Genomic DNA, 14,424 nt, shown 5'->3' on the forward strand with positions numbered 1-14,424 from the left:
TAGCAGTAAGAGGAGACTTCAATGCTACTGATGCCTGTCAAAAGTCTCATTCTCTAAAAAGTAAGTCTGACAAATTCTTGAACATCCTTGACAATTTCAACTGTAAGTAAACAATGAAAGGGGCAGATGCTCTGAACTTACTCTAACCAGTTAAAGATACTGCTTGATATAAAGAAAGCAAGGAGTATGTTAAGGCAATCTGGTAGAGAAATTAAGTGTAACTTATTTTCCTGTAGGATTGTCAGACTGAGAATGAGAAAGAATAAGAGGTAGAGATATTTCTTCTTCACTCAGAACGTCCCCCCAAACAAAACATATTATTCATTGAACTCCCAGTGTGACCCAGATGTACCCTGCATGGGGCACTCTTTGAAGGTTAGATGTGGAAGGCTGAGGATATGTAGGGCCAATGAAGTATGAGTGCAAGTGGAAGCAGGCAGGGGGCAGAAAGCAAAATGCAAACTTCACATACCTGAGTCCAAATTCCAGGTGTGCATCTATAAGTGGCATGACTTTGACAAGTTACTTAACCTCACTCAGTTTTGGGTATCCTCACCTGTAAAATGGGGATTATAGTACCTTCTTCTTAGGATAATAGCTAAATGAGACAATGAAATGTCAGCCATTAATATGATCATTGTTACTTCTTAAGATATTTCCCTATAACTCATTAACCTCAGGATAATCTCTCGTTTTCTACAATGATTTTCCTGTGGTTACTCCCACCCATCTTCACAGCATATAATGCAAACCCTGACAGAAAAACAAGTAAAATGATCCCTCCTTCATTTTCATGTCAGTATTTCAGTCCAGTCCAACTGAACAGTAAACATTTATGAAGTCCTATAACATCACTGTGCTAGAGTGAGCTAGACAGGGGCAAAAAGGAAGCATGAGTAAAAGACATCCCTGTCTTCAAGAACAGCATGAACTCTTTCGGGAACAAAGGGAAACTACCATTAAGTTCTCAACTCAGCTGAAAAGACAAATAATCTCCAAAGAAATACACACTTCTGTTCCCAAAAGAGCCACAGAAACATGTCTTTGGTGTTTCAGGATGCCTTTAGATTAATTGGCCAGTGATTTTTGAGAACTGAATGACTCTTTGAGAACTGTATTGGCAGCAAAACAGTGGATCTCATACAGGTTGGTCTTTAAAGTCAGTCGCTTCAGATTGTGTGCTTGCATTAAGGGAATGAAGTATATAAGGATGAGATGCTAAAATACAGATGGGGGGGGGAATATATAAAAGATCTACTTGTTCACAACCAGGACATGAAGTGGTACTGGCTGAAGGTGAATGAGTAGAGTAAGCCTGGTTCAGGAATAAAGTAAAGATTTTTTTTCCCAAAATGAAAACAGATTTATTAAAGTAAAACATACTTAAAGCTAAAATAAAAAAATAGGAAAAATTAGAATATACAAAAGTGTAAAGAAATAGAGAAAATCACACATAATACCCCTATCCAGAGATAAGATTTTGATGTTTCTCCTTCCAGACTTTTCTAAGAACATACTTACATCTTTTTCAAAAATGGTACCACCACACACGCTGTTTAGTACATTCTCTCCCACTTTTCTATGTATCATACTTATTTTTCCTTTTAACATGAAATCACCAAATTAAAGTCACAAGACAGTTTTCTGCAAATTTATTCCCTGACATTACAACATCAAAGAGGGAAATGCAAGATCCAAAACCTGGACCAGACGACCCCTAAAAAGTCTCTTACTGATATCAGATTCTACAAATCTCCTCTGTGCCTAGACCAGCTTGGCAGCAGCAGAAAGTTTCTCACCAGATGGGGCTGCCTTGGTGAGGAAGGCAGAGTTTATGATTCAGCAAGTCTGACCAGTTTGGGGGCCACGGGGGCCTGCCAGAATCATACACACGCGGAGGACTCAACACTATGGATGTGACTCTAAAAAAGCACCACTGCCTCAGCCTCTCAGCCTTTCAGGGATGTAGAGACACGAGGCAACCTCCACAGGAGAGTCTGAAGAGCTCCTCGGTAATAGCGGTCCTGCAGGACACACTCTTCTGCCCTGTGTCCTGTCCTGAATTCAGATACTGCTTTGGGCTGGTAATTAAGCTCTTTTGTTCACCATGTCAGCTTCAAAAAGCACAGATTTATCACTCTGTATAAAAAGGAACACTAACACGCATGTGAGTTTTGAACCTGTCAAAGTCCAACATGACCTAAGCCACAGTTAGCACTATACTCTCAGGCAGAGGGGATAGGGTATGTAGTCTAGGGAACAAATACACAGGCTGGGCCACAGGCCAAGCTGGAGACAGAGTGGCCTAGATAGAACAAGGGACTTCCACCATTTGAACAAAACAAACTGCTCAATAGCAGTCAACCTCTGGAAAACTGCAGCAAACTAGTAGGCAGACCTGGGGAGGACTGATACAAACTTTAACAAGCAAAATATGCATTGAAAAACTGAGTTTTTTCATGTCCCTATTGGTAAATTATTAGTACTCTGTAACTTCCTGAATCTTAAAATAAAATATTACGTAATATAATGATCTGTGTGTGCACGTGCATCAAGAGATCATCTGGAAAAACAAGGAAAATGCAGTGCCTCGGGCTCTAGCCTAGGGAGGCAATGTCAAAGGTTAAGAGGACTGTCCCCCTCTCAGAGTTCTGGATGAGACTTTAAAAGAACAGAGAAGAGGGGCTTAGATACAGGATAATGGAACCAGAGCCCCTGTGTCATCACCTGGAGATGAACCATTGCATTTCTAGTTATATTTCAGGTCTTCACTGCTGGTGAACTATGTTTCATAAATGCTACCAGTGAAACTGTCCAAAGACAAAAGATATGAAAAAGGTAGGCTAGTTTTGAAACTGTTTAGGTTAGACACTAACTTCTGTTCAGCAACCCACTTTAGTTTGGGCTAACTCTTAATATCCCATTGGGATCATTCATCTGTCAGCATTTATCGAGTGGCTATTCTGTGTCAAGCACTGGTTATGGTGCAGGAACACAGAGCTGATTCAGTCCTTGCTTCCAAGTCTACAGAGCAAAAAGATAAGAAAATCAGTACTTACAATGATGGGATAAATGCCTGACATATAATAATAATGAATACTGAGTGGCTGAATCAATACTGTAATAAAAGGGTGCACAAAAAACAGGCAGTCATTCCAAAGGACATTTATCCCTTTGCTATAAAACAGATGGATGAACCTGAAAGTTCACTATATTGTATACCTGTCCATAGAAGCTAACCCTAAAAGAATAAACAACTAGAAAATGCCATTACAGATAGGAGCTACCAAGGTTTATGCCACAAAAAGGGAAGAGGAAATGACAGGCAGAAAAATTATCATCACTCATTTTATATAAAAGAGCATTTTAATTAGAAACTAAAGACTATACATGATTTTGGAAATAAGACTATACCAAACAGTGGCCAAAGAAGAATCATCCAGTCTACACCTTCTCTTTTGTCTGGTCACTCAGAAATATAATGTTATCTGAAAAGAAGCCAAAGTATAATTGTTATTTTCAAAACTCTTTCTCCATCTCATTTAATAATTCGCCTCTAATACATACATACTTTAGTACTGTTCACTAAAAGGATTTTACACAAATTTTCAGAACATTAAATAACTCCTGCCATATTCATGAGAGGTATATACAGTAGGCATAAATAGAGCTAAAAGTAGGCTTCAGCTGTTTGTCCAACAATTCAGACCTTGTTAGAAAAGGTATGATATTTCTTGTCTTCACTGAAGACAGTTAAAGTTTTCTCAACAACAACTTCCTACAAAAATACTGGCCACAAATTTGGATGCTTGCAATGCTTGGACAGATGCCATGAAACCAGGCAGCACATCCTCATATAGAAGAGGACCAAGACATATCACTGCACATGCTGGAGGACTGGAGGAGAGGATTGCGGACCACACAGACCAATTAGCAATGACAGATTCATTTGTTATTTGATTTATATTTTTAAGTAAGGTTAAAAACTCATATAGAAGAAATTTTATTTTTAAATTATAAAACAGAATAACTTTTATATAGCCACTCCTAGGGAAACTTTTACTAATCAATATCACAAAACGAGCATTTTTATACAAAAGCATCAGACACTGCTCTTAAAATGCTCTTCCAGGGGTAGTTAGCTTAGGACAAGTAAAGGGGAACAGGTAAGTAGTACTCCCTGTATAACTCAAAAAAATCTAGATTCTTATAACTACAAAATGGTTATTATATAATAATTAAATATTTGTTCATGACTATAGTCTTCCAAAAATAGAACAGAATGATTACTTCAGAAGAGAGAATTAGAATTGACATCACTGTGTTAAAAGCCAAGAGTGCCATCCACTGGTGGTTATTTTTAAGTTACCCATAAGATTCCCAAAAGAAAAAAACATGTCCTATAAAACGGATTAACCAAATTAAACTCTATTTTCTTCGATTCAACTATCACTGAAGATCTATTCAATTTTACTATTAGCCGTAATAAAATAATACTTAACTGACCATGCTAATGAAAACTGGTAACAAGAGAAAAACAAAATGGCAGATAATCTGAAATGCTTCTACTTGGCTTGGTTCCTAACAACCCAACTATCCCAACAATCCAAAGGCTGCCCACACACTTGGTTTACAGTAGAACATAAATGAGGGCAGGAAAATACCTATGTTGGTTTTCAAGGTCAATATACTTTCAAAGAAACTTACCAGTAAGGAAATGAGATTATTATTCACAACAAATTATAATTATCAATATGGTACAATGATTAAGACGTGAACTCTGGTGCAAAGAAAAAAAGAAACAGAAAATCTATTGATTAAAAGACCTAAGATAGACATACATCATGTAATATAATGTATGGACTTTTATTTATGAAGTAATAAGGGAATTTGAACACTGCAATATTTGGTAAAAAAGAAAAATTAACAACAATTGAATATTAGGTATGTTAACAGCACTGCAGGTATGTTGCAAAAAAGACACATCCTCTCTCAGAGATATGCACTGAAATTTATGAATGACATGGTATAATGTCTGGGATTAACCTCAAAATAATCCAGGTAGAAGAAAAGTTGCTGGGGACATAGATAAAATAATACTGGCTATCAGTTAATAATTGATTAAGCTAAATGATGGGAGTTCACTTTACTATTCTCTGTACTTTTATGTATGTTTGACCTTTTCCATAATAAAAAATTAATTTTTAAATATTGTCTAACTTCGGCATATCTCAGAAGTCCATAAACACTGAGAGACTGCTATAAAAAAATTTCTTTCATTCCCATCTACTTATTTATAAAAACACGGTTTCTTAGCGTTAACATCCATGAAAACAAAAGAAGAGAATTAAGACTTAAAGTCTAATTTTAGCAATTTATACAAGAGGTGGGGGAAAAAAGCATGATCTATCTCATTAAAAGACACATTTCCAATAAAATCCTAGTTTTTATATTTACATATTAACATCATTTTGGTCAATTAGGTAATAAAAACAACTATAATGATAACTCAATCAATGAGAAATGTAACAGAGCCTTACTTTCACAAAATTTTTTTAAATACTTTAAAATTTCTTTTATGTGTATATTTTTGCTACAAACAAATATGATAGGATGAATACTAAAAGATTCTCAATGATACAGTATATTAAAGATACACTTCTGAGGAGAAAATGGAAATGATAAAGCAAGTTCAAAGAAAAAGGAATAATATAAAATTTCCAAATGTTGAAGAGCTTCCTTGTGTATTTTTTTATAAGGTGATGACTATCAAATTTCAATAGTATTTATATCCCATTAATACATTTAAGAGTGACATAATAATTTTATATTGAAAAAAGTTCTTAATGTCAACTTAAAGATGTCCAAAGGAGTATACTGTTTTGAAACTCTTCTCTAGGTGATATCTTCTTAATCTTCTTTAAACTTTGTGTGTCCATCTTTTCTATGTTGTTTTGTATTTTGTTTAAAGAGAACAATAAAAATGCTTATATTTCAAACAGAAACTTCAGCATATTAAGTACCAAAGAGATTCTAAATAAATCTGTTCAAATTTCTAATGCCACTCACATTGGTGTAAATATCTTGGTACATGCTTCTCCCTATTTAGGCCATGTCCTTCAAAAGATTATTAGTTTATGTTTTTCTAATTCTTAACAATCAGTACTGGCATGGACAATTAAATTTTATACTCTACTCAAAATTTACTTGTGAACTAAAACCGTGAGTATAGAGATAATGTTCTAAAGTAACAGATAAATGTAGCAACTTTCAGCAAGCAGGAAAACCAAAGTCACAGAACTCTTCTAGTGAGTTGCCTTAGAATCAGGTAGGCATCAGTACTCAGAACCCCAGTTAAACTTCCTGACAACACACCCAAGCTTTTAAAGAAGGAAAGGAGAAAAAAAGAAAGAACACCCATTACCACAAGCTTCTTACCAGCTATAATTGTTGTTGCTTGTCGCCTCACATTATTTTTATCCATGTATTCACCATAGTCTACCTTCCCTTCCACATAAACTCGAGACCTGATATAAATAAAATTTACAGTTTTTAGTTTGGAGATTCTAACGTGCTTTACAAGAGAGAGCCAGGACAGGAGTGGCAATAAGTATACAGAAAGGATGAAATATGTAATCATACCTAACATCACTTTAGCTACCACTTCTCAAAGTTCAGAATTAAGAGTACTGAAACAGTATGTAAAATAGACTTGACACATCTAGGTAAAAAGGACAATGTTTTCATCCTTCAGCTATTTTCCTTATGAAAGTTTAAAAAACTTTTTCAAAATCTTAAGCCAAAAAAATTTTTTTTAAAAAAAGGTAATTTTAAGACCATGAAGATCAAAGGGCAACTTGGTGGCATCCTTGAAATCTCTAGAAATGACTTCCAATGTGTCATTTTCCTTGACTTTTAATTCTGAACTCCCTAACAGATATGTTGATTTTCTCCTATTTATCAATTCCTTTCTACAATGAGGTTCTTGACCTTACTCTCAAGGGACTTATATTATTAAAATTCAAAATAAAGGTTAGGGTTAGGGTTAGCTTAGTGTAACACTCAGAGTTAATCACTAATACTGTTTCAACACTATCTACAGGACTGAACTAGATGACAACCATAACTATGATTTTAAAGGGTGGAAAATGACCATAACAGCACCATAACAGCACCAGTTTTCAGAGTCTGGTGCCACCAAAAAAGGACAATATAGAAAGAACACAAAACTAATGAAATGATCAGGTGCCAAAACATACATACACACTCTCTCTCTCTCTCTCTCTCTCTCTCTCTCTCTCTCTCTCTCTCTCTCACTCACTCAACCAGCAGGTAAAACTGCATGTAGTCATTTTCTGTGAAACATCCTATACACGCGCGCGCACATATTCATACACACATACAATGGAGATATACATGAAGAAAAGATATGCAGTTACTGGAAAGAGAAATTTTAGTGATTGCTGAAATCATTTTACATGAAATATCATGAAATATGTTTTGATTATTTCTACAAACCAGACACATTTTAAATATATGAACCATTAATACAATCGTTGTTAAAAAACACTCTTTTGTCCTTCCACAAGTTTGAAAAAGACACATAATCAATCCAAGCATTCCGAAAGGGAACTACTAACCCTATAAAAAATTATCAAATATGAAATAATGCCTGTGAAATTACCATAACTCAATGTGTCAGGTTTCAGACATTCTAAATCTCTGCTATGGAAATCATGTGGATGACAAGAAGCAAGACACCAGCCCCAGGATCCCCGGTCATGGAAGCACATGCTATACTTGCTCAAGTGGCCCTTAATGAGCTTTGCCTTCTCTCCTGCTTCATGTACTTCTATTTACATACATACCTTGTTTACCCTAAGTTCTTAGAAGACTAAAACCATGTTTTATACACCTTTAAACTAGTCACATACATGGCAACATGCCATGCACAGACTATTAAGGGCTTAATAAATACCCTCTTAAATTAACATCAAGTAATTAGTAGTATTCAGGAATAAAGGAGGAGTTACATGTTCCTTGCCATGAGAACACCTCTTATCAGTTCAATTACTTCAACCCATAAGATCTTTCCTTCTTCAACTTACCCCTTTTTCACATACTGATAGGCCACATCTCTGAGGCCTGGACGAAATACTGATATTCTGTGCCATGTTGTCTTTTGACTGACATCACCTAAATCACAAGAATAGGAAACATGATTACAAATGTCAGCAGACGAAACGACTGCCAACAGATGACATGTGCAGCAAAACCAATGTCACAATTTCTAAGAACAGAATTAGAGAAGACAGACCTTGTCTACAAGTAGCTTACCTCAAATTAAATAATTGGCAATAAATAAATCAGGTTTATTTATTGCTGATAAAATTAAAACCCCAGTCTTTTATACTCACCCATTTGGTGTACTTCACTATCCCCTGATCGCCACATCTCATTTGTTGCTAGAGAAAATATTGTGACTGGATTTTTCCCTTCTACCTGTCTCATGACAGGGTCTTGACCCACTCGCCCAAGTAACTGCACACGATTCAGAGCTGAAACACAATGCAGAAATAAAAGACAAAGTAGAGATTGAGAACCTGCTATGGACTGAATGTTTGTGTCTCCCAAAATTCACATGTAGAATCGCTAACCCTGAATGTGATGGTATCTGGAGGTGGGGCCTTTTGGAGGTGATTAGGGTTTAGATGAGGTCGTGAAGTTGAGGTTCCCATGATGGGATTAGTGTCCTTATAAGAGGAAGATTCCAGAGCTTTCTTTCTCTTTCTGCCATGTAAAGACACAGTTAGAATGCAATCATCTGCAAGCAAGAAAGAAAGCCCTCAGCAAGAGGGCTGGCACTCTGACCTTGGACTTCTAGCTTCCAGAACTGTGAGAAATAAATGTCTGTTATTTAAGCCACCCAATCTATGGTATTTTGTTATAGCAGCCTGAGGTGACTATTAAAGAAATTCACACTTGAGACTGAGAGAAATGTCTAGAAGAGAAACAGCTACAAATATAAGGGTTCTTCAAAAGTTTACAGAAGGATTTGTATTATCCTTTAATTCTATTTTTCTATGAACTTTGTGAAGTACCCTGCTACTACTTTAACTTCAATCTCTATATTAAGCAAAACCCAAGTTCTAGAAGATCGAAAAATAAGTTAAAGGGGTAAATAAAGGAAGGCTACGAGAGCAAGAGGGTTGGCAAGAAAGGAGAAAATAGTCATAGAGAAAGCAGCCTCACAAAATAAACTTTAAGCTCTTTACTTTATCTTAAATTCTTCCTTAAAATATCTTTTTCTTTTTTTAACTGACTGTGGAACTAAAAGCACAAATCTAAGATCTGAAAATCTTTATAAACACAAGGGAATATTTTGATGAAACAGTATCTTTCACGATTTCAGCCTAACATAACACAATCTTGGAAGATTCAGATAATCAAATATGTCTCAAGGAAACTCTCACAGCAGGACAATGACAAGAGTAGGGAGTATCTGGCTAATAAGGAGAATAAGGGCCCAATTTATACTGGGTCCCAGTAGCCTGATGGGGTGAAACCAAGATATGAGGAGAAAATACCTACCAAAGGCATTATGATTAACATGGTTAACCCAACCAACACATCTCTTCTACAGCACATGTGAGAATATTAGCACATTACTATAAATAACACTTTAAACTTGGAAATCAGTTACTTACATCTTTCAAGAACCAAACTGCTAGTTACTTCAGACTCATGTCTTACAAACTGATGAAATACCTAAAGGGAAACAAGAGTAACATGGCTTTAATTTTTTAGGAAAGGCACAACAAAAACAGAAGACCTGTTCACATTCATTCACCATTTAGTCAGTAGTTCCTGTAAGTTCCAGAAGAGAAGAAAAGAGACGCTCTCCCCATGTTCTCCCAAAACAGTGCCAAAAAGATCAGGCAAACACTTTTAAGAGCAGCATACTACAGAACCCAAAGGTACAAAGGATTTACTAGCAAACATGCCCAAGGTTAATGTATAGCCTTCTCCTGTTTCTTTTGTGGCAATCCTCCTGATTATGGTGGGTCTGTGCTTATACATAAAAGGTAAAATCAAAACAGTATCACTTTCACAACAGAGAGTATGACAGTGATTGTAAGTCTAACCTGTAACTAACAGCAAGTATTAAAAACTCCAGTTTTCATTATCAGGAGACAAAGAAAGAAGCAAAAAGTACTATGTATACATTCAATAAAATAGGTCAAACTTTTTCTTTTCCTTTAAATATAAACAACTAGTATATTATTATATTTTGGTTATAGCAGACCTTAGAAATTAAGAAACTTAGGTTTATCTAATGGGGGTACAGATTTAGTCCATCTTTAGACCAAAGGACAGTAGAAAGAGATCAATGTGTTATAATTAATGTATTAATAAATAGATTCATTAATAACATAAAAAGCAATGATCAAACAACTGTTATGATGTGTGTTTTACTTAAGCCTCACTCTCATCCATAAAGAACAGAAAGTTTAGAGAATAAGAAATTAGACTAAATTTCAATAAAACAATACATTCCTTACATTCATTACATGAATGACTTTCTGACACAGCAATAGGCAGATTCCAAAGCCAGACTCCCTGTGAATAAAACTTGTATTCTATCAAACTGCCTTCCCTTGGTCGCTCCTTCAGAACTCATAAGGAATTAGGAGATACCTCAAATGATTAGCCCAAAGTGTTTCATTTAAAAATGAGCAAAAATGATGATAGATAACATCTACGTCACAAAGCTATTAGAAAAATTAAACAGCTTCTGTAGTGAGTATAGCCCAGTGTAGAGTTCTATAAATATTTGATGGGAAATTTCATGTCTCCCATAGATCAAAAAAAAGTCTAAGATAAACAACTTTGATTCCTTGATTAAGTATAAAGATACTGCTGTTCAAGTCACATAGTTGTCAGAAAAGGGTGGTCACTGCCACATAATAAGCAGCACTAAATGTTAATAACAGATATTACTACTGAATACCAACTAAGTACTTTACCTATTATCAACTGACCCTAAATCTAAATCTATAAATAATGTAAAATTATGTCCTCTTTAGAGCCAAGGAAACTGACACTCAGAAAGATTGAATAATTTGCCCAAGATCCTGGAGGAAATAAGTGGCAAGTCATTCTAGAACCAAGGGCCTTGAACACCAAGGCTGCTGTTTTTCCCACTGTCCTCTGCTGCCTCCTTAAAGATGTCCTGTTCAAGGGCCACTACAAAGATAGGAGTACACATCACTGAATTCCGAGTTCAGAGAGCTAACCATTCTAACCAGAGAAACATTTTTTTTCATTAAGTCTTTTATTAGACAAATCTTTTACCGAACACTAGCTATAAGCAAGACTGGGGAAAAAAAATGTATAGGTCTATAATTCTAGGAGGTTAATACTTAAAAGGAGAGCTAGATGTTTATATGAATGTGACCTAAGACAAACACAAAAGTTGGAAATAAAGTTTCTAAATGTGAGGTAGTGATTGGTTAGAACCAGTTAAAGAAAAATAACTTCAGCTTAACTAAATAAAATGAGAAATCGTGGCATTTTTGTACTAGCCACCTCCCCCAACAACCTAATAAAAGACACAAGGCAAATTTGACAAAGGGGCAGAGGAACCAGGAGTAGTGGAATGAGAAGTTGTACATAAATCACGTATAGAGACCCATTTGGGTCATTAGCTGCTGTCTCAGTTTATCTGAAATGATTACATACCTAGGGAGGCTGAAAATAATTTGAAGATAACTCAGAGCAAAGAAAGCACAAAGTTAGAGAAACATTTCTCAGGTGGCTGTACTGTCAACATAAAAAGCAGAAGTCCATCAAGCAAAGGAACACCCATTCCTGGTGCTGTTAGCTATATAATCCTATCATTAAATTTGGGGGATAGAGGGTAGATAAGAAAGTAAAGACATTACAGCATACTACAGAATAAAACTGCTAACTGGTACCTGTATCATGACTATAGAAAAGTACTAATTTGAGTGCTCAGAAGAGCCAGAACTTATAAGTCTTACAGAATAATAAAATGCCTCATTTGGGGCACACAAAAATCAAGACTTACTGGAGAAACAGAAATAGGAAAAGGATGATTTTACTTCAATAATTTTTTTAATTAAACTTTTAACTCCTTTATATTTGGTTTTAAAGGCATCTTAATACTGTAATATTAAGACAGTAGTAACTTTTCCATGTTTGACATTTCAGTACATAAAAAAGTAAGCTAGAAGTACATATAGGTCAATGTGGGGATCTAAAAATATAAGATCGGTTGGACAGTAGGGTGGGGAAGATGATAACAGGTTTCATGTTGGAACTGATTCTTCAGTAGTCTTCACAAGAAGATGGGAACTAGGAGAAAGGTGTTATAAAGGAGAATCTACAAGACTTGGTACCCAAATGTGGTTAAGTGAAGAAGAACAGTCTAGGCTGCTCAAGGCTGGCTAGTGGGACTGGACAGATGAAGAGTAGGACTGAGTGGCATGAGAAGGAATTCTGGACATAGTGAATTTGTGGTGACACTGAGACTTGAGCTCCTCTCCTCAGTGTAGGAGGATGCGGGGAGGGGCGCGTTTAGAAACAGAGGTATATTGTCAGAAAAGCAACCACATGCCTTATAGAAAAAACGCTGGAATAATGAATGATTACTATAGACCTTAGGTCACTAAACATCTTAAATGCTCTCTAACTAATCTAAATGCAAGTAAAAACACATTTTAAAAATTAATGATTCCTGTTAATGAAATAATGAAATAATAATGAAATTTTTTACTTTATTTTAGAGAACATTACTTACACAGGCAGAATCCGTCCCCAACCCTCCCTATCAAATGAGTACACATAAGGCGGGTGGGTGGATTCAAAGGTCTTTTGCCCCTGCAATCAAAAGCCTAAAGAAATCTGATCACTACGGCTGATAATAATACATATCTCAGCACTAATATCGAAAAGTGACTACCTGTAATACAGGTCTTCGAAACATGTCTTCTATTTTCTTTTCTTACAATCTAATCTTTAGGCTTTTCCTGAAGGGAAAAAAAAAGAGAAAAATTAAATATTACTTCTTATAGCAAAAGCATAATTTCACTAGTCCTAAATGCCTAACTTCATTCATGATTTTTACGTACTCCAACTTGCAACACAACATATCAACATCCCTGCACATTTGAAGAGGATCCCTTCCCCCGAAAGAAAACTCAACACCTGCAGGTCTTTCTGATCCCGCTTCACTGCCTCTTCCACCCATCCATACAAAAAATTCTGATTCCGAGTTACTTCCGCTTCCAATCCTTTGCCTTCCCAAATTTCATTACAATGCAAGCTCCCTGAGGGCAGAGATTTGTCTGATTTATTCACTGCCGTATCCTAAACTCCTAAAACCTTTCCTAACACACAGTAAGGACTCAATAAATATTAGATTCATCAAGAGACTTAAATCTGAAACTTGTTGCCGCAAAAATTACTGCCTCCATCCCCGTTAGCAAAGACCAAGGAGCACTAGAGACCCCGGGACCCCAGCCTCCCCGCCGGGATGGGCTGGCACACCTTCCCAGAGGGGGCGTTCCCACCCAACAAGGCAGGGGAGCTGGGAGGAAACCGAGGAGACCTCCGCACGAGTTAGAAGGGCCAGACACCTACCCAGCACCACCTCCCGACACACGCAGGCCGCCACGCAGAACCAACGCACGACGAGAGCCCTCCTCCCCACCCTCCCCGTCGGTCTCCCTCAGCCAGCCTCCAGCCGGGGGACCACTTCCGGTGCACGGAGGACGCACGCTCGCGAGAAGAAAAAGGAAACAGGAAGTCGTCAGCGTGCTCTGTAGAAACACTGCCGGCCAGTACCGCGGGAAACACGCCCCCTTAACTCAGGAGTTCCGGAAGCTTCTTGAGTGGGTGGGTCGACGCTGCCAGGCGCTGAGATCGGCGGGTTTCAAACGTCTAATGAAATGAAACGGCCCGGGCCTCCGAAAGCAATAATGAAAGCAGAAAAAGAAATGGGAGTGAGGAAAAGAGCCAGACCGCAAAATTTAAGGGAGCGCAAAAAATTGGTAATTAAAGTTTTTAAAGTTTTAATGCAATATTTTAAAAGGTCAAAATGAATGCAAGAAATTTTGTGAGGAACAAAATATGAAAATTTTAATTAAATACAGGGTCCGAGATATAGGGGAGCCTGAGGCACAAGGAAAAATGTGCACCCCTGTATACATGTTTTTATGTATTTTTAAATTTTTTTCCAGACTATTAAAGTAGAAGAAATTTTGAAAATTTAAACAATAGGTGTATTAAAACTCACAACATTGTTTTAAGTTTAAATGTTTTATTTATGCCAAAGTCAACTGATCAATATTTTCAAAACCTACTTTGCTTACCTTGTTTCAAATGAGAGAATCGCCATGT

The 14,424-nt window shown here is 36.5% G+C and overlaps 1 protein-coding gene across 2 annotated transcripts; it reads right to left on the reverse strand.

Moving 5' to 3' along the window:
• Window positions 1–3,347: 3,347 nt before the first annotated feature.
• On the reverse strand, window positions 3,348–13,763 carry SSBP1 (single stranded DNA binding protein 1). Of its 2 annotated transcripts, XR_010023892.1 has the most exons (8): window positions 13,666–13,763; window positions 12,986–13,052; window positions 9,708–9,768; window positions 8,418–8,558; window positions 8,109–8,196; window positions 6,439–6,527; window positions 4,708–4,780; window positions 3,348–3,488 (listed from the first exon to the last, which is right to left on the reverse strand). XR_010023892.1 is itself a non-coding variant. In XM_063100592.1 (7 exons), the coding sequence occupies exons 2-7, from the start codon at window positions 13,007–13,009 to the stop codon at window positions 3,445–3,447; spliced, it is 447 nt and encodes a 148-aa protein (XP_062956662.1). In that variant the 5' UTR covers window positions 13,010–13,052; window positions 13,666–13,763; the 3' UTR covers window positions 3,348–3,444. The 2 variants fall into 2 exon arrangements, 1 of the variants encoding a protein (XP_062956662.1); XM_063100592.1 differs by lacking the exon at window positions 4,708–4,780.
• Between the last annotated feature and the right edge of the window lie 661 nt (window positions 13,764–14,424).

Source organism: Cynocephalus volans, chromosome 6 (genome assembly GCF_027409185.1).
Source record: "Cynocephalus volans isolate mCynVol1 chromosome 6, mCynVol1.pri, whole genome shotgun sequence".
Lineage (NCBI taxonomy): Eukaryota > Metazoa > Chordata > Mammalia > Dermoptera > Cynocephalidae > Cynocephalus > Cynocephalus volans.